Here is a 26,071-nt window from a genome sequence, read left to right as displayed (position 1 = left end):
TTTCTAATTTTTAAGCAGACATGAATCAAGCAAAATCAAAATACCTGATGCTTACTCTGGTATAAAATTATGAGTGAAGCCTTTGAACTTAGTAACAACATTCTGAAAATGTTTAGGTGAAGGGAAACTGAGATTGAAACCTACTCCTGTATAGGAAAAAGACCATTAGATTGCTTTGTGAGCAGAGATAATCTAGCCAGCTGCAGGAAAAGCTCTACCATGAAACTAGAGGGCCAAATGTACTGATGGTTTAAGCAGGAGAGGGTCATWAATGAATCATTAAGTGGACAGAAGCAATGAAATAGTTTTACCTGCATTGAGCCTTCAGCTCTAGAAAGGCTCCAGGGTAAACCCTCCACATGAAYACAGTATGTTAGATATACAGCAGATCCTGTTTTCCTGTCTTTCCAAGCAAAGGGAAGAATAAAGGACCCACCCAGRGATTTGCTAGTTAAAATCCTAATAATAGTAAAATTCCAGTATGCAAGAGCATCACTATTTATTTATTAATTAGCATGGGAGAATATTTAGCAGGAAGAAAACCAACTAGCACAGATGCAGCATTTTTCATACTCACCAGAGACAATCAGAAGAGAGATGGACCAAATCAAAGGAAGGGTATTTATGATGTGYCATTGTGGCAGCAAAAGCAAGTCCTTTGTGGATATGTGTGAAGGGGGAGAGGGCACAGAATGGGAGAATATTGTTTTATCTTCCAATGAGCATGGAGGGGCTGAAGGAAAGGTCTGGGCTATGAACACAGCAGTGAGGAGCAAATTGCATTTGGTTTTTATAGCCATTCAACTCTAGATCGGTRTAGGGCATACAGGGCTTTTTGAGGCACATCCATTTGCCTGGTTCAGGCAAGCTCTAGTCCTCTGGACATTCTCAGTGCAGTTGGACTTCTTTACATCAGAGGTGGATTTGGCTTGGCAATGGCAATGCACCACATCACTAGTTCTAACCCGCTCCTTCAACACAGTYGTGTTTCACAAAATACCACTACTCTGTAATACCTGGTTTAATCAACTGAGCAGAATTCAATCAATAATTACCACTTTGTAGTTTAATTAGGATTTTCAAAGCACTACCACATCAAAACTTCAACAGTATTTAACAGTCTGCAGATGAATATAAGTGCCAAATTGTAGTTATAATTGATTTAAGAGCAAAAAGGAAGCAAATTAGTGATGTATTAAAATCAGTGAGGCTATGCAGCTTTGGACTACCCAATGAAATAATTTGATATCTTTTGCATTAATTCTTATACTATTAGGTAGTGGAGGTAGTTGTTTATGGTATTGTTAACTCTTTATGCTTAAAAACAGCAGTATTAAAAATAATATCAAATTGGAGGAAAAGAGTTATGAATAAGGAACATCMATCTATTCTTTCTAGTTCAATTATGGCATTTRTAAGGAGCAATAACAAGTATCTTCWTACAGTAAAATCCTCTATTGTCATGAGAGCAACCAAAGGCAAATAAAAAAGCATTCCAGAAAATGGGACATGGTGATTCTTACTGCACTAGTTTCTTATTGGAATGGAAGTGCTAATAATGCCTTTTTTACCTTCAGGACAGTGAAGACATCTGTCCAGCCGGATAACCTGATGTCCAATTTTCTTCCTGCCTACATTGRTACAAAGTTAAACCATCAGGGACCTCCCAGTTCTAGCAGGAGCTTCCTTAGCAGGACAGGGTGGGATGCAGTGTCCAGGGGAGTGCAYCCTGCAGTCCTCGTGGATTCCTGGCTGCTGCTGCTACCTGGGCATTTCCAGGCTGTCTGATCTACAACACCTAGCTRAGATAGCTCTGTGGATGCAAAGAAACTCTCTATAAGCTAAGAACAGAGGCAAGGAATTGTAGTTGGCTGAGAGACCTTGGACACTGAGCTAAAAGATGGAAGGGAAAACGACCTTCTCACACAAATGTCCCAAAGCCTGCTATGCTGGTGACCACTTGGTTTAGCTTGGCCTTAGCTTAATTAAGTGTGCTCCTCAGTTCCTCAGTCCCTGAGTTWACATCAGTCCTTTTTTCTCCCTAACCTGGGATATTTGAAGGCAAGACATGAGCCTCACACGCACCCACCAAACACATTTTCTGCATGAAACCATGCCACAAGCAGCAGAGAAYGTGCACATTCATCAGACTGTGCTCGCTGTCCTCTTTGATTTCCTTTAGGTCAGCTTGTCCCGCTTTCCCCTAAGGTAGGTCTGATAGTAGAAGTGTAGGAAGAGAGCCAGGAGGCTGAGGGTGTAGAGGAAGACTGCAATGTTGAAGCCATCAGGGAACGGGCACTCTGTGAAGAGGTTGTAGGAAGAATGAACAGCAACGGCCACAAATTGGCACTGCAAGAGGTGGAAAAAAGAAACAGCCAGATTATGGAGCCTATGCAAGATACACCCTAGCTGGCCAGTGGGACCACCACAGCAACTATCACAACATGCTAGCAGTGTCCTAGCCCAAAGGATCACCTGCCTGCCTCTCTTGACATCCTGAGAACCTGCATTCCAGCCCAGCAGCACAGATGCCCATCACACCTGGAGGTTTAACCAATCCACCCTCTCCTGCCCTTGGCCCATTTCTCTGCCATGRTGGAGTAACTGAGATGTTGGACTATGGAAACTGAGCTTGGGAGATTCCTCTTCCCTAGTTGTAATCAGATTATTATACCAAAATTATTTTGATTTGTCGTTTAGTTTGTAGAGAGGAACTACAGATACTACCTTGATTCACTTAAATGTTCAACATTAATCCTTTTTTTTTTTTGTATTTTAGTAAATACAGTACCTGTCTCAATACCTGAAACAATGAGTTCTACCTACCAAAAAGATGTAATTCTTTTTTTTATCCTGTGCCATAATTTGCATTACAAATACTTTTTTTTTTGTTTCATGCAGTGCTTTCTTGTTCTCCTTTTCCATGCAGGATAAGTGAGAATTCTGGACCAACCTTCACTACACTATTTTACCAACATCCTCTTGTAAATGCATACTTATGGTTTGCAAAACCTCTCTTTGAGTGGAAAAAACTCCTACAACCAATGGCCTTGCCTGGATCATTGTATTTATGCTATATCKTTGAAAAAACACAGCCCTTTCATGTTTTGTAACTTCTCCAGAGATGATGGAAGGAAAATCCAAGGGGATTTTCTAGAGAAAAACATGCCTATTTSTTTTTAACTCACCTGTTTGCCTGCAGTTAGAGACACCCTTCCTTCCTGAAGAAACTGAAGGCTTCCCAATCTGTTGTCCTACTGAGAATGCAAAGCTTTCCTGAATTAGTCCCCCATCTCTCAAAGCCAAGCTTGGTGTTCAGTACTCCMTAAACTACATAAAAAGGAGGAATCCAATTGCTAATTTTTCTCTCTCCTTCCTATTACAAAGCTGTGGGTAATTAGTTGACATGGCCATTGAAGGCCTCTTAATTGTCTTATGAAAGCAACATTTGGAGCAACATTAGGTCACCAGTGGCCTCACATCTCAGAGTGGCATGTGAGGGCCACAGGCAGCAACAGAGGATGAGCCAGGGAGGTGCCAGACAGCAGAGAGCATCACACCTGAGCCGTGGAAGGGCAGGGATGAACATTTGGAACCAATTACCAGCTGCAGGATGGTCAGGTAACGCTTCCACCACAGGTGCCGGCGCATCCGCGGTCCCAGGCTGGCCAGGGCATAGTAGCCATACATGAAGATGTGGACAAAGGAGTTCAGCATCCCAATAAAGAAGGCTGAGGAGTGAAGAAGTGAGGGTGAACGAGACACAAAACCTCTTCCAGGCTAACCCTGTGAAGGGTCACAGCCACTATGATGGTGCTTTCAAAAAGCACATCACAGACACCGCTGGTGTGCAGGCTCTGCCTTGGAAGCATGTCAGCTTMTCCCATGCTCCAGCACACAGAATCACAGCATGGGCTGGGTTGGAAGGGACCTTAGAGGCCATTAGCCCCAACCCCGGGACATCTCCCTCTAGAGCWGCTTGCCCAAAGCCCCATCCAGTCTGGCCTTGAACACTACCAGGGTTGGGGCATCCACAATATATCCATCCCATAGCAAGTGTTTAGAGACAGAGAAGAGCTTCAAAGRCAGAGCAGAGACTTTCTGAACTTCTGACCCAAGCAGTTCCCAGCATTCTGGTGTCACGGCCATTCAAAAGGGCTGTGTTCAAAAAGGAATGTCCCAGCATTCTGTACAAGGTCTGCCTGGGGTGGCTCAGTACACAGACGCTTCTCTTCCAGCTGAGCAAAAAGGAGCAGAGGTCTGGATGCAGCCCAGAAAGGGGCACARTCAGAGCAGGAAACAGAGAGCCAGAAGCTGGGCTGCTGCCCCAGGGCCTCCGAGTGGGAGTGAGGGAGAGCTGCTCTGGGAGGAGATACATATTCACCTTCCATAGGATGTTACTTTTTTCTGTTTGAACCGACTCTGTTGGCACATTCTCATTTGGGATGAGGCAGTGAACATGGCAGTACAAATAGCCCCAAGAGCTGAGCAGATGGGATCATCTGAAATGCACATGTTTTTCACACCTTTGGAAGTAGGTGAGCTTCCTACCTGCCAATCAGCCCATCTGCACCATTAATACAACCTCCACAGCCCAAAATAAGCCCTGAAACACAAGGTTTTCTTACACAAGCATTTCTTACAAGCATACCTTGTCCTCCAGGCACATATTTGACCCCTGACCACCAGTTGAAGATCATAGAGCCGTGGTGGTACACGTGCAGAAAAGTCACCTGCTCTTGTTTCTTGCGCAGAATTAAGAAAACCTGAAAGAAACCAGATAAAGAAAAACCTTGAGTTGATATGTTTAGATAAAAATTCCACAGTAAAGCATTGTAAAAATAGTTAATTGTGATTCTGAATCTCCCAAACCCATTTTCTCTGCTGTTGACAAAAACTGGTGAAACTCAATATATGCAGTAAAACTTACATATTATAGGGGGAACTAGAAGGCAGAACTTCTTCCACAAAGCCCCAAATCTTTTTACCTTTGGATTCAGGTCTCAAAGTCCAAAGAAGACACATCTGAGACTCTGACTGAGCTTCCATACAATTCCCAGCTGCTTGGRTCTGGTCCTTTTCAGGACATAGGTTGGATGTTTACCGCTACCAGACAATGACCCACAGTAAAAGCACTGTGTTGAATGCCCAAACCCTCCTAGAATTTCCATTCTCTTTCATAAAGAACATGGTTTTGCCACATGAACACGTCAGGTCACTCTATTTCAGCATGCACATGSATATACACACACACACACCAAAGAGTGAATCTGTTTTTCAGGGACTCAGGCCTGGCCAAAAGCTGCTTTTGTTGCTGATGCAAACAGAGAGGGATTGGCCAAACCCCTGGCAATAGACCTAGGCAGGAATCATGTATTTATTCATGTTTCAGTGTGCTGTCAACTTACACCCCAAAGAGCAGCAGACTGGGAAGTTTTAGGCCAGGACTTTCTCCTGCTGGCCAAGCAGAGACYTTGTCCAGTCATTCAATTGGTTCATTTATAGTGCAGGAGGAGGCCTGAAGAAAAGCTACAAAGAGCTGGGCTTTCAATGCCCCACAGGACAMAAACCTTCAGCGCACAGCTCCGGGATAATCCACGGCAGCAGAGATGCCGGGACTTGTCCACTCACAGTTCCTTTTGTGCCCCACTAACCACTGCTAATCAGTCAGACAGGCAATGGCAGAACCTGTGTGGCACCAGCAGYGGAGATTTTGGGGCCCCATCTGGCAATAGCTGGGATAAAGCCTCTCCCCCAGCATTGTGCCCAGCTGCAGGGAGGGCACTGGGGAGGCAGCGTGTGCAGCCATCGGGATGGAGACAAGCAGCAAATCAATACAGGATCAATACAGGATCAATACAGGATCAATACAGGATCAACCCAGGACAATCCAGCCACCCAGCCCCTCCTCACAAGGAATTCTCTGTTCGCAGCACCCGTCCCGCTGTGGAGCTGAGCCCTCCTTACCGTATCCAGCAGCTCGATGACTTTGGAGAAGAAGAACCACCAACACACTCTTGCCATCTGCTGGGCAGCACAAGGCATGGCGGTTAGAAAGTTACCCAAAATCAGCACATTTTCAACCACGCACCGCAGCCCTGCCCACCCGGGATTTGCAGCAAAAGGGGAAAATTAACCGGTTCTTTTCGTTTTTCGCATTTGGTTTGTTTGATTTTTTTTTTTCTTCCAGATGGCAAGTCTCTGAAAAACTGAAAAGGTAGTATGACGCTTGCATCTGTTCAAAGCAAAGCATTGTAACTCCAAATTCGAACAGAAAAAACTCATRCAGCATTTTGGAAAGGCAAAACTGGTGGGACCCAACCCCCTGTGCTGAGCAAGAAATAGTTTTAGCCAAACCTCTCTGCTAAAAGAAATGTTGAATAAAATTTCTGTCATGCAAAGCAGAGGATAGAAAAATAGTTTTTCTTGTTGAAAGTGATCACTCAGAATCCTGACAGTCCATGCAAAGAATCCATCTATTTCAGAGGCAATTTGCACTGTCTGTACCACACATCTATCTTCAGCTGCTAAGATTTCTCTGCAGTGATCAGAGAGCAAACTCAGAAGGCTGTGTTGACTGAGATGATTAATTTTAGAGAACTAAAGCAAAGTGCAACTTTGTTGAGGCAGACAATTTAGTGGAATAGATTTGCAGGCAATAATAAAMTGGAGTCAAAGCCTTCTTAGCCATGCAAATTGCTATTTATGAGCAAAGGAACCTGCATAGCCACAGGAGGGCAGGGCCTAAGGCAAGCTTTCTCTGGAACTGTACCCTCATTCCCAGCTCACTCCGGCTGTAATCCACTGGCTGGCACAGATAGCTGTAGTTGGCCAAGACTGAAGTGACCAGAAACTGAAACAAATGAAAAGCAAATAGAAATTAATTTTCTGTTCAATGCCACCTGTTAAAAAAAAAAAAAAAGGTGCATATTAATTCTAAGGTAGTAGGGTCTCAGTCTAATAGTTACTGACAGAAAATCCATGTGGTTTATACAGCTGAACAAATAATAAAACCTAAACCAAAGTACTTCACATCCTGGTTGGAATCTCAAAAATTTGGCCTGGGAATATTTGTAACTCTTTATGTAACCACTGGAGTGCTCAAAACTACTTCGGCAGGAATATGAATTTTAGGCTTCTGAATCTCTCTGAGAAGACAGTGTTCTCATTTGCAGAGAATCCCAGGCTGTTTTGTTTAGGTTAGTTGCCTTTGCCTATTCACTGGAAAGCCAAAAACTGGACCAAGTAACCAGTATAATTCAACCACCAAGCACAGACAAGCAATTCACACACCTGTCCTCAGATGGAGCAGTATTTGTTATTAAAAAATGCAATTTGTATTGATGTAATGCTTGTGACACAAACTAAAAGGCCACCAGAATGTTTTTGAAACCTGTTTGGCCATGTTCCCTTAAAGAGTTTTCAGGGGCCTTCAGAAACGAGGTGGGTCAGGCTTGTGGAAAAGTTTTTGCATTAAGAACAAGCAGAAAAATATGTTCCTTACACTCTCAGTAGCAGGAAGACAGAGTGTGCTTGGCAGAGAGARCTGCCCAAGTTTGGATCATCATAGAATGTTAAGGAGTTGGAAAGGGTCTTAAAGATCTTCCAGTCCCAACCCCTTGCCATGGGCMGGGACACCTTCCTCTAGACCAGTGGTTCTCATCCTCGGACATGGATCCATCAACAGCCAGACTCGAGGCAAAATGAGGCCATTCCACATCCTCCATACACTCTGTGCCTAATGGGGATATCTCAACTTGCAATTCATTCATTCAGGATGAATGAAATTCCATGTTAGTTTTATGAATGACAGGAGGATTAAGAAATGGGAGGAAATAAAGTACAGCAGGGCAATACTGCTCCTCTTGTGGCAAAACACGGACATGCCCAAGCCAGCTCCCTTCATCAGAATCCATCAGCAAAAGCTGTTCAAACAGCTCTGGAATTCAAACCCTTTCCAGATGACTAGCTAGCAGTCATCCTCACCTCATAAAACATGTAGCTGGATAATGCCACCATGGCCAGGTTGTAGGTGACCAGCAGAGCCCGCAGCTCCAGCGGCCTCCGCTGATGCATGCAGGAGGGTCCCAGCGCCACCACCAAGAGGTAGGACACAAAGACAAGGGTGACAGGGACTGGAGAATAGACCAGCAGCCATGGGTCTGTCCTTGGATCTGGAAAGCAAAACACACAGCCAAAGCTGGTACCTCCATACACTGCAGGGCAGATTTATTTAGTTATATTTAATTCCTTCCCTTCAGCACGCTCGCTGGCAAAAAAAAAATTGGTGTCTCTGTGTCTTTGCAAAGCTGCATCACAGTCCTTCTCCTGCCCTGGAGTTCCACATGCCACCCTCTGCCCAAAAGGCTTTAGCACAAAGGTTKTAGCACAACATTTGGGTATGGACTGCAGTACTAGAGGGCAGATCTTTCCTGGGATGAGCTGGAGCCCTCCTTGGGCAAAAGGAGTGATCCAAGACACTGTGCTGGGATGCACAGAAGCAGCCAAAGCAGCATGGCCCTTCAGGAGAATAAATCTTTACAGCTAAACAATAAAAGTGTTTCAATCACTGGTGTTACTTWCCTTGAATCCTCAGGACATCTGAARTTCTCCACTCCTTCATTTTTATACCTGCTCGTAAAGTGGACTCTCTTAAAAGCATGAATTCTCTGGGAAATGCCAAAACATTTAACCCTGCTAAAACAGCTCTTCAGTCCTACAGCAAAGGGAAACTCAACAGATTTTCTGTCATGCCACCTCCTCCTAATCCTGCCCAGGATAAATTATATCCACAAAAACATCCCAGCTGCCATTCATGCTTTCCTTTCATGTTCCCAGTGTGATCACTGCTCTGCTGAACTCCCTTATTTTTTTTATAAATGCCATACCAGTCTGGAMAACACTGTTAATCTCCATTCCTTCTAAACCTCCCAGTTCTTTATTGTGGCTGTTATGGGCTGTGTCAGGAGCTCTCTGGTATTCCATTTCTTGGTTTAACTGTTTGTCAAAAGTCCTGAATCCCAATTCCCAGTCTCTTCTGAAATTCAAGTCCTGAAACATTTCCAGTTTCGGCATCATGGCCCCTGTCCTCCTCCTGCCAAACTCACCATGCAGGCCTGCCATTCTACCTTCATGGCATTTTGTGACTTTTCTTTAGACCCAGGGATACACCAGAGCCCTTTGGGACCAAACTGAACCTCCAGCTATTGAATATCTGATGTCTCCTCACTGCAATGTGGCAAATCTCAAGCACTGAGGAGTGGTTTCTGTCAATATTTCATTTAATAACAGGTTTGACTGGCATCATTAAAAGTTTCAACCCCAAAATATTAACTTTGGCCTACCAGCCTTCCCCATGAATACGCAGTTTTAAAAATTCACTTCCTTTGGTATCCCAGACTTAACAGGCATTCGCAAGCATTTATTGCTCCTCGTCCTGTGGAAATCTGCCTAGTGAAAAAGATGTGGGCTGGTATAAAGATTGCATCCCTTCTAGGTCTGGTTTTCATGATCGTGCTGTTCAGGGAGGAATTCCCATTTTAGAGAGCATCTCTACCTACCTCCACTTTCAAGGACCCATCTGTAGAACTCCTGAGTTTTCTGCCAAGTTGAAGCCATCACAAGTTCTGGAAAGAAATTAGCTTGACTGAGTCTAGAATAAGGAAGGTCCTTAGAAAAAGGGTCAGGACTACAGCTAATGAAARGACAACAGTTTGCTTTCTAAAAATGTAACTTTTAAACCAGGATTAAAGTCCCATTTAAGAAAAAGAAAGAAAGGGAACCCCTTCTGTAATGATTAGTTATTAAACTTCCAATTTTTTTAATTTATAAATTGAAATATTTCATTATTTAATTCCCAGATTTCGATATTTCAGAGGTTTTATCTTTAAAAAATGCTCTGAGCAGCTGCATGTGAGCCAGGAGCTTCATGTACCACTGGGAAATCAGTCACATGGTATTTTTTTCCTAAAGCAGTGTGGGCACAACATTTACACGAGGACACACACCAGGTGGCATAACTGCATCCTTCTGCAGGTATTATTGGACACTCCCAGTGCTAGAMACCAGCTAGGGACTAAATCAGTGCTGCTGCAACTACAGAGATGTGAACAGAGCTGATTATTTGGCTTTCTGAGGCCCCATTTTATACATGAAATTTGTTTTATCTGGCATAGATTCCATAATATAGTAAATAAAGTGGAATACTTATATATACATATATTATGATCGTTCTCCTCTTCTCTCCTTTAGCAGGGAGATGTTTTCAATGGCGCTTGGAAGTTCACCTAGAAGATACTTTTCYGCAGTTAGTTTCAACAGTTTGTGTTACCTGATCCAGTTCTCTCCATCAGCAAATACACAGGGCCAGCTCCCTCCCAGCTCCATCTCCTGYTGGCCCTGGGAAAAGCACATTTTCYCTYTGACTCCTCCTCCCAGACTGTGASACCCAMACCCAACAGRGTGTCGGTGACAGACACGCACTCGCCCAAACTTCTCTCCTGCAGTTCATCCTTGCAGCCGAGCCCCTTTTTGGGGCGTTCCCCCGGCACAAAGGCCGGGACCCCAGCAGGTCTCGCACACCCGGACACACAGACAGAAGCACACCCTCGTAATCCGGGTGGAATCTGCCAGCGCCGGGATTAGTCGGTGATTATCAGCTTGCTCACAGTCCATCCAGCAGGGATTTCGTACGGTTACATGCCCTCAAACAATCCACACGCATTCCAGCTCACTCCACGCCCTTCCCWTCCCCCCCAAAGCGTCGGGAAAAGCCGGGCAGAGGAGCAGACTCACCGCAGCAGCGCATTCGGCTCCGAGCATCCCTTGGTCCAGGGCTGGCCCCAGGTCAGAGCGGCAAACAGGACACTGCGGACTGCGCTCAGCTTCTTCTCACAAGGGAGGCGAGAGCATCACCTGCCGGGTCTCCCACAGTCGTGCTGGATCTTCACACCCCTCTGGACCTTCCTGCCTCTCTTTCAGTGTCCCAGCGGCGGCCGCAAAATCCCGCCAGGAGCGGCAGGCACCGCGGGATTGTCGGACAACTTTGCCGGAGTCAGAGGTTACATCACACGCTCCTSCCCCGCCCTCTCTTGCTCTCCCCACACGGTTTATCAGATTAGGGGACTGGAACGAGGAGGGAAATAAATGCCCAAGAGGGCTGGGATTCCGCAGGAGTGAACCACTGACCTTTAGTGTCATGCTCAGGACCCCGGCCAAGCGGGAACCGGGCCAGCATTTCTTCTGCGGGTTTCTTCAGGACATGGCACGACAGCTTTGCAGGCAGTAAAAGATGGGGGATCACGCCTGGAAACCAGTGTGTTCAGGGTCCTCCTTCAGCCCAGCACAAGGGGCTGTCAACAAGCCTTTGGTGTGCTCAAAATAGGTCCAAACCACCAAATACGGGGTCAGAGAACAGCAGGAACAAACATTCACTCACTCACTCACTCACTCAGTTGCTCACTCACGGAAGGCAGAGAAAACCCAGCTGGAGTTACCCCTTCATATCCAGCCTGTATTCCGGGAGACTCACATTTACCATTTTTAAAGATACAGGAAAGTATTTGGAGGGATGTGACAGTGATGCCAAGTGATCTCAAGCAACTGCACTAAGGAAAAAAGGAGGGAGCCACAATGAGCAGCGCACCCGGTGATTCAGCCCCATATGGGGGTACCAACGCAGAACCAGGAGCCTGGACCCCCACCCTCCAACAAACAGCTCAAAGAGAAGTGATGGGGTTCTGCTTGGTCACCTGGGGTTACCTGGGGTGTGGATATATTCTCTTGCTTTCCCAGTGGGTGCAGTTTATTAGCAGAACTCCAAACAAAATAGAGGGTAGCACCATTTCTCATACCCTGGCATTGTGTCTGCCACCAGATCCATCACAAGCCCTTCTGAAGGGCAAAGCACCAAAGATTAGCTTCTCAAAGCAGCTTTTGGAATTAGGCATATCATGTGCTGGGAGTTTTCACTGAAACACATCATGTGCTGATGCTGCTGGACAACTACTGTGTTTCTATGATTTGTGAGATCTGTGAAAGAATTTAAAGACATGTTTTGGGGAAAGGTGCTTTAGGGTGAGGGGTTTGAATTTTGGGGGTCAGGGTGTTAGAAAGGCAACCCAGTTTATAAGATGGTTTAACTGACCTTTGCTATCATCTATTTTTTTTGCTGACCCAGGTGCAGGGAGACAATTATAGCAAACTTTACAATTATAGTGAACTTCATGCTGCTTTTTGTTGTTGTTGTTGTTGTTGTTGTTGTTGTCCTCACAGAACTTCCTATAAAGGCCCTTTCTTGAAGTTTTCTAATGCATGAACCAGCAGGTTTCATTTCTATACTTTTGGTGGCCCAATCCTTAAAATGGTTTGGAGATTTATCAGTGTGAATTGAGGGAAGTAATAAATCAGATCAGTGATTTCTATCACTGACTGTATTTCATTATATCTGTCTGGTAATTTAAGTAGTGTTTGTTGAGCTATTTATATTGATGTATAAGACTCAGATTTACAGACAAAACTTTTCCATCAAACTTCTTTTACCTTGGTGAAAAAAAATCAGCTGCAGTGACTTTTCACAAATTTCATTTGGGGCAAACTCTTTTATTGTTCACATAAATGAGATATTTTTTTTAATACCATGAAATGTATTTAGTTTTTTAAAACCTGCCCTGTTCCTGAAGTATTCCCAGTGGGGCTGTTGCAGATGTTCACTAACACGGCTGGCAGATGGAGAGATGTCATCAGTAACATGGTGCTTTTACACTCCAGGAATGGGTGTCCTTTGATGAATGTCAGTGCAACTGTGAGGGTGGCTCTGCGGGACCTCACACAAAAGCCTCAGGGCTTTCACTTTCAGCAAGGACTCAGTAGGAAAAAACCCAACAACACTGCTCCTTCACAGAAATAGTATTAGGGGAGCTCTGCATGCCACAGTGAATTGGGCTTTTCATTCTGGGACTTGGCAAGGGTATTGCAGGAACATGGGCGACAGTAAAAAGGAACATGTTATGTAGAGTGTGTGACAGCTCAGACAACTCCATCAAACATTAAAAAATATCTTAACAAATGAAAAACCTGGCTATCTCCAGCATAACTTATAAGTGGTTGCCCCAAAATTATTGTCAATAGCAAGTACCAACAGTAAACCACTCCTGAGGGCTTCTAGACAGTGCAGCTTTTGCTCTTTGGTCCTTTGAATGCTGCTGCTTTCAAGCAAAGCTGTACTAAAAGCACAAATTACCAAAAGAATTGTTTCAGTACTTGAAAAAGCCAAGGAGCAGGGAGCCAGTCTCATCTGGATATCGAGACTACATCATGGTGCTGCTCTGAACACCACAGCAGAGATTTGGCAGATCATAGAATGGTTTGGCTTTGTTCCAGGACCTCACCACCCTCACAGGGATGAATTTCTTCCCAATATCCTATCTAAAGCTGCTCTCTGTCAGTGTGAAGCCATTCCCCCTTGTCCAGGTCCTGGTCAAGAGTCTCTCTCCATCTTTCCTGTGGGCTCCGTTCAGGCACTGCAAAGCCACAATGAGGTCACTCCAAAGCCTTCTCTTCCCCAGGGTGAAGAGCAAGATGATCTTTAAGGTCCCTTCCAACCCAAACCATTCTGTGATTCTGTGATCCTTTCGCAGMAGAACACACTTTGAAATGATATCACCAACCTGCTCAAGCCAACAAAACACCAAGTAACAGCAGCAGGAATTTCAACCTGGGTCAAAGGAGACCTAACCACAACCTTAACTACCAACACACACTCAAAGACTTCTTGTGGCCAGATGCCTTCTAAAACTTGCTCACACCTGGCCCTTGGAACACCTGAATGGCATCAAATTCACTTCCTATGCAATTCACCTGAGTCAAACTGCTCAAGGGTTTGTGGCCTGCAGATATTCATATGTAGTGGTTTAGRTGTAGGTAATAAACATTACTGGTAACTTGTGTATGGAACTGGCTTCAATGAGAGGTGAATATCAGAGCTGAGGATGCCACAGAACAGGAAGGAAGGTGACAAACYCACAAATCTCTTGTTCAGCTCAGATCTACATCAAGCTGCTCTTGGGATAACACATTTACAAATCAGGAGAAGTTCAAGGATCAGATTGTCAGCACTTTCAGCAGATGAAGCACCACCTTGCTCCTTGGAAAAAGTGTCCTCCATAGAAAGCTCTGAACTCCTGAAATGGCATCTTTGTGAATATGTTGCCAAGGGAGGTTCATGTCATCTCCCCTAATTCTCGCTTTTAACAATCACTCAGCTCTCTAGTGCTCGTAACAGAAATAAATTATAGTTAATTCTAAGAATGCTCTCTCAACAATGGGTAACACAGTAATAGATGTTTTTACAGCAATAGAAYTTCCCACAGAATAATAAYTGAATTACTTTGTTTTGCTGATATRCAATTACCAGCTGATACATGCTTCTGGGGAAATACAGTGATTTCAGGTGACAATCAGCCATCGCTAAAACACTCTGAAAACCTCGTCAAACTTTTCAGTACATTTGGGTCTAGTCCACAAAGCCCTTGTGCATGAAAAGCTCCAAACTTACATCTGTTTAGAACAAAAAGAAGTCCTCAAGATGCACAGTGAAGCAGTTGAAGCTGCTTCTGGGATTCTGTTTCTCAATTTGCTGTTTCTCACTTTTGCACCATGCAACCAATTGCACAGACCTTGAAAGGTTTAGAACAGATTACAGGAACAAAATTTTGGCAGAGGAACTGAGCAGCCTGTCTCTGTGCATAGGACTGGGAGATTGCATCAACTCTTGTGTAAACTACGGTCTTAAACCCCAGTATTTTAGTTTTACCAGCATAGATTTTTAAGTTTAATTAATCCATGGGGTCTCAGAAAAGTCATCCACCCTCTCCGTGCCTCAGTTCCCAGAGCTGTAATGGACAGCTGGGAAGCTTCATCTCTCGCACAGGAGTGTGGTGAAGGTGACTGAAGCRAGTGGAGAGCCAAATCTGCCACATTCCACCTATCTGGGTGCAAACTAGGGTATTTTCTGATTTTGGAGCTGTTTGTTGTCTTTTTGACCTTGGGCCAGTAATTTCAAGTGTGAAATCATCTCACAAACCCCTCACTTTAGGTGTCTACATCTAATTAATCTCTGCAAGGCTTAAGGGAGTTCTGAGGGCTGATCCAGCCACCCACACAGAGGAATGTGCTGACATTCCGGGTGCTCTAAGGTACCTCACCTGAGCTCCCACTGTTCTGGTAGGAACAGGATTTCTGCAAGTTCTGAGCCATATCTGTGAGATCCACATGGATATCAGAGCTATGTGAGGGTATCTCCAGTGGCACTGGACCTTTGTACAGGCYTCTGAACTGAGTCCTCTTCACTTCTATACCCACTTCTTGTCAGCCTTGCCTACTTACTTGAGCAGTTCTCTGAGATAAAAACCTTCTCTCACAATTTGTGACCAAGCATCAGTCTTGATTGTAGGAGCCTGAAACAGTCCTGTCTCCAAAAATTCATTCCCAAATAACCCTTAGRCCTGAAGAACTCAGAAACCTTTGACTTTCATCTCCAAATCTGCTGTCCTTTCAGCATGTCTTGACTCAGTGTTATTTCAAAGCTGCATTGTGACTGGCAAGGAGGAGGGACTTAATGCTGATCCCAAACATCGTTCAAAAACCTCCCAGAAACCAGCTCAAAAATATGTGCTGATCAATTGGGTAATAACAGCCTCTTTAAAAAAAACCAAAAAACAAAAAACCAAACCTTAGGCATCATGGTAGCAATAAGGTTTTTATGCCAAGATCTTGGCACAAAAGGATTGAGAAGCTAAAAGAAAGAAAAGGTGATGAGGCTTCATTTCAACATACAAGAGATGCCAGGAATATTGTTCTAGTCCTAGAGCTCTACAAAGAACACAGAATGAAGTAGATTGTCCAAGGGCTCCAATAGAAGCAGCCTATGGATCTCCAAACCCCGATCTCATGACATTTCCAATAGGTTAGAGCCACTGGTAGAACAGAGTTAAATTCCTGCTATAATTAGTGCAACACCCAGATAACRAGAGCACAGTGCTGATGACTCCTGCCTCTTGTTTTCCCTTCCAAAATCAAGGGAATACAGAATCTTCATGCACCTGTCTCTTGGTGCTACTTGAATGTTTCAGTGCTTCTGRGAATTCTCCTCTTCCATTTCACTCCCACACAAACCCACCAACAGCACTGAGCTGAGAAATTAATTCTGACCAGCTGCTCCTATCAAAGGGAGAGTGCATAATAGGATTTGCCACTGAATTTCCACTGCCACTGGAGAAGGGATTGTTCTTCCTTTTGCCTCTGCATTCTGGTAGTGCTSCACTATGTGCACTCAGCTGATCAAACATGCCAGTCACACCAGATGCTACTTCAGAAGCCAAAGAGAGATATTAAATGGTGCACAAATGTTGTGAAGGCCACCTGCACATGTCTGGGGTTCTATTAAAAGAAAGAGGATGCTCTTGCAATTGAAATGCTGCTGTTGAAAGAAAATAATGYGTATTCTGTTTTTAAAATCAGATGTCATGAACTACCACACCAACATCTGTCAGCCTCGATTCTGGAAGTCTAAGACAACTCTTCTTTTTTTTGTTTGCCTGGCAGATACTTGCATCATCCTCCCTCTGCAAGGATGTCTCCAGCAGGTTAGACTTACATAAATCCCTCTGTGATGGTRCCATGCTTTCATTCTCTTCTGTTCCTGCCCTACAGCTGGAAAAACCTCCCCACAGAAATTAGTATGGCAACTGTCTCACTGCTTTACATGATCAGAACTTTTACCCTAATTGCACCTGCAGAGCACTGACATGTGGTGGTCAGCCAGGCCGTGATGTATCCCCAACTCTTTCCACTTCACCTTTTATTCCCATTTTCCCTGCTCCTGCTGTTACCCTGCCCAAATCTGCAAAGCACTAACATGCAGATTGCTGGCTCTGCAGATTCCCTGTGCAGTGACTACCAAAGTATTTATGGCAGCAATAAAAATTGAGGATGCAAAATCCTCTTTCCTCCTCTAATGATCTGGTACATCTGCTCCCAGTGATCTGGAAGCCAAATAGAGCAGATATTTATAGGAGCCAGAAAATGAGCAGTTTGACTTTCCAACTTCCAATGGTGGATTTTGGAGCCAATAGGCAGCACAGAGTGTTCTGATCTCTGTCCTTCCAAAGCAATTACTGTTTGGAGAACAGCAGACACCTTCCTGAAATTGCCTTACATTTACAATAGCAAATAAGATTCAGTTCTACCATGGTCCATCCTGATTTTCTCTCTGTTCACAGCCTGTGTGAAATAGAAGATTTTGTAACTCACGTCAACGTAACTCATGACAAAAGACAAAAAAAGAAATCTTTACCGAGGCAAAAAATTCCTCCATGCAGAAAGAATGGCAGTATCTCTACTGGAATGGACTTTGGCTGGATTTTATAWATTGCTCTCACAGTGATGAACACGGTGTTCAAGTCCTCAAGGCCAGGTTGGATGRGGCTCTGAGCAACCTGGGATAGTGGAAGGTGTCCCTGCCCATGGCAGGGGGTTGGAACTGGACAATCTTTAAGGTCCCTCCCAACCCAAGCCATTTTGGGATTCTCTGAAAACAATGTGGGAGATCACTGGAGAAAAAACCTGCTCTTCCCCCTCCATTTATTGCACAAAAAGGATGTGGTTGGGACGCCAGTTCTCCAGTTCAGACTCCTTAGGCCTGTGGTGAATCAGTCAATAACACAAGGGCCATAGGCAGTCAAACAGCTGCAGAGCCGCATCATAAAAGCTGCATGAATCCTTTGCAACTCCACAGTGTTAKGAGGTTAATTACTGTTTTATTCTTAGGGATTCTCACAGAAAGGCAATCTGTTCATGGGAAGCACTGTTAATAYCATTGCTGCTGCTGGCAAGTACAGTCCTGGTAAAGGTGGCAACAAAAGAGTCAGAAGAATATGCAGGAATTCCCTCTCCTCCTGTTTTTCATTCACCTGCAACTGCAGTAGGTATTAGGGAAAGTTAACCTGCCTGATAGGCACAGGTCTTGTCAAAATTCCAAGCTACAGACCAAATCCTGAGGGATGATGTGGACAAGCAATCCTGCTTGGGTAACTCACCACATTTCAATATGTTTCATCCTTCCTTCTCATCTTAACTGTGTAAGAAGTTTGGAACTGATCCATTTGGGATTGTACATGCTCCTTTGGTTTGTGGGTTTGTCCTTGCTGCCCTTCAGTGCTTTGAGACAATCTTTTACACACCAGCATGGGAAAAACACACTTAGTGATAGAGTATACTCCTAGCTGGAAGCCAACAACCACCCCTCTGAGAGGAAAATACTGATCTCTGCCACAAGAGATACGATGGAATACAGAGCAGGCATGACCTTGGAAAGCAAGCCTGGTTCTGAGTATGCTGGTCACATACCTCTGTCTCATTTGTTTGTTAAAAAAAATGTACAATCTGTCTTATACCAGATCAAGGAAGCCTTTCAAATCACTTTCTGTCATGAGAAGATGCAGACAATTAAAATATGATATAATGACTCTGCATCTAGCAAGGCCCAAACTAATGATATAAAGAAAGCAGACAGAAGAAAAAGGGCCTCCTTTTGCAAAAAAAAAAAAAAAAAAAAATCTACATGGCTCATGGTCTTCCTTAAGACTAAGCAGATTGTGCACTGAAATTAGGATAATATGCTGAGTCCCAGGCTGATAGCTCCATGTCTGTGCTCAGTAGGTAAGTAAGAAGGTTTAAGGGCAGATTTCAAGTCCTCTGGTGCTTTCCTGAAGCAAAAGCATCTCCAAAGGCATGCATTTAGGACTCTGAGAGGACCAGGCTGCTGTGTACAGTGCCAGAAGAACCCTCCACACAATTCATCAACAGGTCCCTCTCTTCTGCTTACAAATGGATTCACCTCAGGATTTCATGGCCTCACCTGCCCAGCCCCGTCCCCCAGCAGCAATCCTGCAGCCAAAAAACAGCTGCCAGAAGTAAAAGGTGATGAGAGAAGGGCCTAATGTCACATTTGAGAGCTTGCAGTGGTATCCTGGGGAGCTGGTGATGCTCCCTCAGCACTGTGGGAGGGATGCAGCAAGGTCCCCACCCCCAGGAATGGCAGGGATTTCTCATAAAGAGGATGGAACAGCTGTGGCCCTAAATTAATAGAATAACCCACCCTCTGCACTATCAGGAAATCTCTTCTGGGGGATCAGTCATACCTCAGTTAAATGGATTGTCAGAGATATCCTGCAGATCCCACGCAAATACTCATTCTCTCTGAGCTACCTGGAAGTCAGCCATAGATGCCAGGGCTCAGTTGGGGACTAGAGACTTATGCCAGATATTTTGTTAACTGAACTTTTTTTTTGCCATGTAGCCAAGAGTTTTTAGTCATGTCTCATGCATCATGGTCTCTTCTTCTGTACTTGGGAACATATAACAGCTGCACCTGCTGCAAAAAAAATCTGTTAAAAAAGTTGATTTAGCATTAGAATCATAGAATCTCCTGAACTGGAATGGACATGGAAGGATCATCGAGTCCAGCTCCTGTCCCCGCACAGACACCCAACAATCCCACCCTGTGCATCACTGAGAGTATTATCCAAATGCTCCTGGAGCTCTGGCAGCTTTGGGACAGTGCCTGCCCATTCCCTGGGGACCCTGTTCACTGCCCCACCACCCTCCAGGGGAAGAACCTTTTCCTAAAATCCACCCTGACCCTCCCCTGACACAGCTCCAGCCGTTCCCTGGGTTCTGTCCCTGGTCACAGAGAGCTGAGATCAGTGCCTGCCCCTCCTCTTCCCCTCGTGAGGAAGCTGCAGAACTGCTGGGAGGCCCCCTCAGGATGCCCTGCAACTGGACTATTGTGCTGAATGCAAGATTTTTTATTCACTGTGGATCATGAGAGGGAATGTTTGAGAAATGTTGGCACTATTTGTACCAAAATGGTCCAGCTCACACATCCCCTGGACAGGACTGGTGAGAGTAACAAGGGAAACCCAAAGAAAGTGACACWTGAGTGCATGAAAGGATGAGGAAATTATTTTCTTACTCTACCTGACAATCTTCAACAGTGTAGATTCTTCCTTTCCTTTCCTTTCCTGGCTGATAAGCAAAGATAAATCATAGAATCACAGAATGGCCTGGGTTGGAAGGGAGCTTAAAGCTCATCCAGTTCCAACTCACCTTCCACTAGACCAGGTCCATTCCATAGATCCATGAGAGCGTCTACAGACACTTAAGCTCAAGATGATGCATCTTATAGGATTGCATTCACTTCCAAATATGATGGTCTGGTTTCAATGCCACCCTCAACAGAATTTTACCCTCTTCTGCCATCACTTCTTCCATGGTCTGTGTTCACAGAGATCTTGATGCAGATGCTGCTCACACACCCCCTCTGTCACCTGTGTTCCAGAATGACCTTATGCTTTTCTCTGCAGCTCTTTAGTCCCCACATCTACAGCATTTCAGTTAACCTCTTCTGAAGCCTCTCAGATTTGCCTCCTTCTTCACCAAAATGCAGTGTCCTGTGACAAACCCCATTGTACAATAAAAAAACACCTAAYGGGGAAAATCCTTCTCTCACTTCTCACTTTTTTTTACAAATAGTACTCCTCTCCAGAGTGTTAACTCCCTTTAAAATGTAGTAAAATGCTGAGAATTTTGGGAGGTATAAGTTTGCATCATATTTATCTCAGAAATTAAGAGTTTGAGAGTATTAATATAAGTGAAAAATTGTAATTAAAAAAATCAGAAAACCAAAACCAAACAACCCTATGGACTTGCTGAGTCACTGCCTTGCACTTTATGCAAGATAAGCAAATTTGTGCTGCGTAAATAAAATGTTAAACGCTAAGAGATCAGCCTTGGCAGGAGGATATGCTCYTTTTGCAAGGACTGAAAGGAGGGTGCTGCTGGACAACTCCCACCTGGGAATTTGGCAGGGAGGTAACAGCAACCTCAGGCTTTGAGATGGACTGGTAGTGCTGTCCTGTGCACGCACAGAYCTGGCAGAAAAAGGGGTGGTAAGGCTGGAACCTTGGCAGGTGTGGTGTGGCATGGTTGTCACCATGGCAGACTCCCAGCATTCTACCTCTTTTGGCTACTGCAATTAATCAATTAATTAATTGAGCAAGACTAGGGCTATGCACCATGTGCTTTTAAATTTTTTTGAACCTAGTTTACTTTCTCAGTGTGTTTTTCAGATCAACAGAGAATTGTCACTGACATCTCTGACCTCTGCTGAATTTACATTTCCCTCAGGTGAGCAAACTAGAAGGCCAAATCTATAAACAGAAAGCATTATGCAACTTATGAAGACTAGAATTGAGTGTCATCAAGAACTGTTACAGTTAGGATGGATTCTAAGGTAGATTTTTTTATTTCTGCCACTAGAGGCCCGTAAAGTGCTGCACACTTGGAAAAATCCACATTATCTGTCAGTGGCGCAAGAGTACCACGAGTACAAATCTGCACCAGKATTGGAAAGAAGTTTCTGCGTATTTAACTGCAACTTCTGAAGACAACTTTCTGCCAATGGCAGAACAATTTCAAATAAGTAATTATTCAGTGGTTTAACAAGAGGAAACACTTAATAATCAAATCATTTAATATTTATGAACACAAGCAACTKTCCTCATCTCTCTTTAAAACTCCTGGACCGATCTCTTCTGTAATGCTGCTTAGATTGGGGTTTACTGAACAGACACACAGCCAGCTGTTTGCAAGTTAGGAATAAATAGACATTTAGGAATAAATATTCACATCTAGTATGTTTGTGCATTTGTTTTGACAATATAGCACATCTGACATCTTCACTGGTGTTGGTGAGCTGGAAAAGGTACCTCACCTATGCATGAAGCCTTAATGCTATTAGAGAAATACTTTTTTATTCCAAAGTAGTCATAAGAGATGGGTATTTTCACAACAATAGTGCTGTTTATCATGTTTATCATGTTTCAGAGTGACCCCTGAGATCTGTCTGTAACTGAATCCCTGTGGGTAAAAACAAGCTGAGCTCTCAGACTGGTGGTTTTCTACTCCTGACATCCTCCCAGAGCAGGTCTAACAGTTACTCTCTTACAAGCTGGCCACAGGTCCATGGGCAGAGGCACTGACATTTCCCAATATTCATTTCAGAGCTGCTGCTTCATCCTGCAGAGCGCATTTCTACCACACACCTCTCACTGGAGGTGTTTGCAGAGGAAGGCASCAGAAATTGCTTCCTGGGATAAGATTCATCTCACCTAAGTTTACCCACCTGAAAGCTGGATGTCTTCAGCAAACCCACAGACCCTGGAGACAAACCAGCGTTACTGGGAGTGAGTCACGGTGCCTGTCAGCTCTGCCATGAATCACCGCTTAGCAGCGCCTGGGTTTTGTACTGACAAAATAAAGAGCCCAGACAATTAACTGAGGCTTTATGCCTGAGTGTCACAGTTCAAATCAGGGGAAATATCCCTCTCGCTGCCCCCAGTGCTGTGTATCGAGGGCAGTATTGGAATTGTGCCGGTGTGAAGCTCTCTGCTGAGGGCTCTGTGCGGTAATTTCTCTGTGTAGGACACAACTCAAAGCAAGAAAAGAAAACGCTTTTCTGTCGAGTGCAAAGACAKGGAGACGCTTTGATTTGCTGGTGCTTCCTCCCCCAGTGCAGTGGGTGCTAAGTGACTMCATAAAACATGAGGGAGTCAGAGTGAGCCAGGGCCCCGTGGCCAGCCCTCTGACAGCCACGGATGGCACAGGGACAAGGCAGCGCTGTGACATCCCCGCAGGAGAAGGTGCTGTGCCTTCCTTCCTGCCCTTCCCACGCTGGGCACTGCCACCGTCCCTCTCTCAGCACAGAACCGGGGGTCAYTGCAGAGCCTGAGCACAGCAAGGCAGTGAAAAAGCGAGAGGAGGAGGCGTTTTGGAGGTGGAAGCGCTTCCCTTGCCACCCAAGCCAAAGCCTGAAGGTGACTCATCCTCCTCTGCGCTCGCTCTTGCACAGYTCCTTCATTTGCTGTTCTTCCCCTTTCTCCCTCCCCATAGAGGTGATCAAAAAAGCTCTTCTTTCCCCAGAAAGTGATGGTTTTTTGCTTGGTCACTGGTGGATCAGCCATAAAAAGCCCTGTTTCTATGCATTGCTTCAGGCAGTGCACGAGTCTTTAGGCATTTACTGCAGAACAGGGCAGCGAATCTGACACACTTGGTGGAATAAGCATTCCAAGTCAGGGGCTCAGCAGATACGAACTGATGTGGCTCCAGAGAAAATATGACCCTCAGAACTCCTTTTGTGGCTTGGGACAGCAAATGCAAAATGCCCCCGGTGAAGACTTTGAAAGCAGACTGGTTTAAACTGGGCACAGCTTCGCTGATTTTCAAAACTGTGCTGCTTCTAATTCACACCAGCATGGGAATGTTCGATAACAGCCTTATTGTGTGCTTCAGCACCCAGCAAAACCCATCTTCCCACACACAGAAAGGAGGTGTCTGCTAAAATTAAACGTCATTCTCGTTAGCATTGTAACACRCCGAAATTTCGTACTGAAATGTGGCATGTGGAAGAGCTGATAAACAAATCCTCCGGGCTGAGGCTTCAAACAGGAGAAGGCAGTAAAGCAGAATTATGCTGCCTTTTCCCTGCTGCAGATTTGGTGCTGTAACTCTCTGGAASAGAGACCATCTGAGCCTTGGTGTCCTTGGCACACTCATCCTAACAAAGCAGAAGAGCCAGAGGACTCAGTGACCCTGGGAAGACAATCAGCTTCTCCCTCCAGGATCTCTCACCATGGGAAGCCAGCATTCCCTTTCTGGGGTTGTTAAGGAAGACATGCACCCCTGGAGTCCTCAGGGAAGGCTTCTCTCCTCTCTTTCTCAAGGCTACATCAGTAAGCTGATGCAAAYATTTCAAAAACTACAGGGGAAGTACAGAAGCATCCATCTCATCCTGAAGCAAGTCCTYCAGCCTGGCTGAGGCTGCTCTTTGGGCAAACAGCTCAGCTTTACACACAGGAGACAGACTCCCTCAGCTGCCYTGAGCAGGTGTGGCTCTCTGACATCAGGGGACACCAGCTGAGGCTCRGCTCAGACCTTTCTCCCGGGCCCATATGTTTCACAGGACACTGGGGCCATGCTGTTGCACTAGAAGCAGTCACTCGGCTCCTGCAATTATTGAAAAGCAAAAATGAGCCTTCTGGCAATGGGGGCAGAATGCCTCAGCATGACTCCACTGCAATTTGCTCTCTTCCCTCAAAAAACATGGGGAGCCATCAGATAAAAGGGAGGTGGTAACAATCCAACAACCAGGGCCAGGGATGAGATCCACCAGCCCTAATTTCATTTTCRGCACCAGCTCTCTAATGAGCTTGCTTCAGCCCTTCTGGAAAGTCCTTACCTTCTCAAAGGAGATGGACATTCACAGSGGGATCCTTTAGACAAGCTCAAACCACCACTGAAAGAGGTGCAGGATCACCTCTCTGATCCTGTTACACCTTCTCYGGGAGAGCGGGGAGGAAAAGCAAGTTCCTACTGGCTTTCAAAGGTAACCCCTAATTTAGCACTCCTGAGCAGCTTATGCATTTGGTTTGAGCCAGGTTCAAGGCAGGCAGGTGCTGGATCAGCAGCCTCTGCAGTGCTGTCAATGCTTTTCACTCCTGATCTGCAGTTCATTACCATCTTGGCATGTGGGCACTGCTCTGGCATCCACTTYTCTTGAAATCTGCTGCCCACAGTCTCAGGGAAGGGCCGTGTCCTTTGGGACCCTCATTCCCTCTTTTCCCCCTGTTGGCAGAGGAGACAGTGACAGCAAGAGTACAATGGAATAGAATGGAACAGAATACCATCGATCAGAATATTTCACTGGAAGTGATCTACAATCATCACCCAGTCCAACAGCCTGAGCACTTCTGGGCTGACCAAACAYTAAGGGCAYTGTCCAAATGCCTCTCAAGCAATGACAGAACTTGGGGCACCAACCACCCCTTCAGGAAGCCTGGTCCAGTGTCTCATCACCCTTTTGCTAAAGAAATGCTTCCTAATGTCTAGTCTAAAAATCACACAGGGCAGGGCAATATACTGCATTTTCTGCTATTGACAAGACAGAGAACTGGGRAAAGGAAGAATAAATGTCCCCAGAAATCTTTCTCCTGAAACACAGACTTTGATATTTGAGCTACATTTGCCCTTGTGCCGTCATTCATGCTGGTATTTGCTGTTGTGCTCAACTATTAAATTMAGGTGAGGAAACTCTCAAGTAAAAGTTGAATGAAGACCAGCAATTTCTCATCTTCCCGTTCTTTATATCATATGGGCATACTTTAGGGAAAGGTGGTATAGAAATGTCTGCTTTCTTTCCTTTTAGCCCTTTTGCCAATCTGGGATATCTGCCACTTGTCTAAGTTGACTTTGAACTTTTTCTAYAATAAATAGCATTTAGCTGAAGCTACTCTAGTGAGTTAGGCATGAGGATCTAGAAATGAAAAACTGGTTGTTACTGTGAAAGCTGTTATTACTTCAGTCTCTGACCCTGATTGTGCTGGCCCTCAATTTCTTGTCAGAAATGACAGTAAATGACATCCTGTCCTCCCCAGTTTCTGACTATCAGTGTCTGGGAGGAGACCTGCTGCACTTACAAACTAAAATTAAGTCTGTCCCTCTGCTGAAATAATAAAAAGAATAAAATAATGGACACTGAGACCTACTGGGACTTCCCTGCACTTGCAGAGGATGTGTATATGCTGAGTGCTGTCTGTTGTTGCCATCTCAAATGCACAGGAAACATTTCTTTCATTAATGTGAGCCCTTCTGTTGCAATTCTCCACGCATAGGAGGTGGCAGGATTTCCTCCAAGAAGAAATGAAAGTCCTTGTTTCCCCCACACTGATTTATCCTTCAGGATTCCTGCAAAGACTTTGAGCATCKTATTTGTCATTTGTTAATGAAACTCAGGGGGATTTTCGATGTGAAAAGAGTCCTTTGAACAAGACAGTTGAGAACACCCAGTGGGGGTTGCTCTAAGATGCAGACTGGCCATCATTACAGCTGATATTTGGTTCCAGAACTTTGACCCAAAGACTGACAATCTTTTTTTTTTAGCATTTCTTTGAATTCT

General features: G+C 44.8%; 1 protein-coding gene across 1 annotated transcript; it reads right to left on the bottom strand.

The window, feature by feature from the left end:
• Nucleotides 1–798: 798 nt before the first annotated feature.
• On the bottom strand, nt 799–11,100 carry LOC130585189 (elongation of very long chain fatty acids protein 4-like). The gene is made up of 9 exons (XM_057385576.1): nt 10,795–11,100; nt 10,217–10,286; nt 9,561–9,626; nt 7,987–8,174; nt 6,773–6,853; nt 5,968–6,024; nt 4,652–4,766; nt 3,604–3,731; nt 799–2,349 (listed from the first exon to the last, which is right to left on the bottom strand). The coding sequence occupies exons 3-9, from the start codon at nt 9,616–9,618 to the stop codon at nt 2,179–2,181; spliced, it is 798 nt and encodes a 265-aa protein (XP_057241559.1). The 5' UTR covers nt 9,619–9,626; nt 10,217–10,286; nt 10,795–11,100; the 3' UTR covers nt 799–2,178.
• Nucleotides 11,101–26,071: the final 14,971 nt, after the last annotated feature.

Source organism: Malurus melanocephalus, unplaced genomic scaffold, assembly GCF_030028575.1.
Source record: "Malurus melanocephalus ecotype Western Australia unplaced genomic scaffold, MMel_1.1 scaffold_16, whole genome shotgun sequence".
Lineage (NCBI taxonomy): Eukaryota > Metazoa > Chordata > Aves > Passeriformes > Maluridae > Malurus > Malurus melanocephalus.
This window is presented reverse-complemented; position numbering and strand designations above follow the sequence as displayed.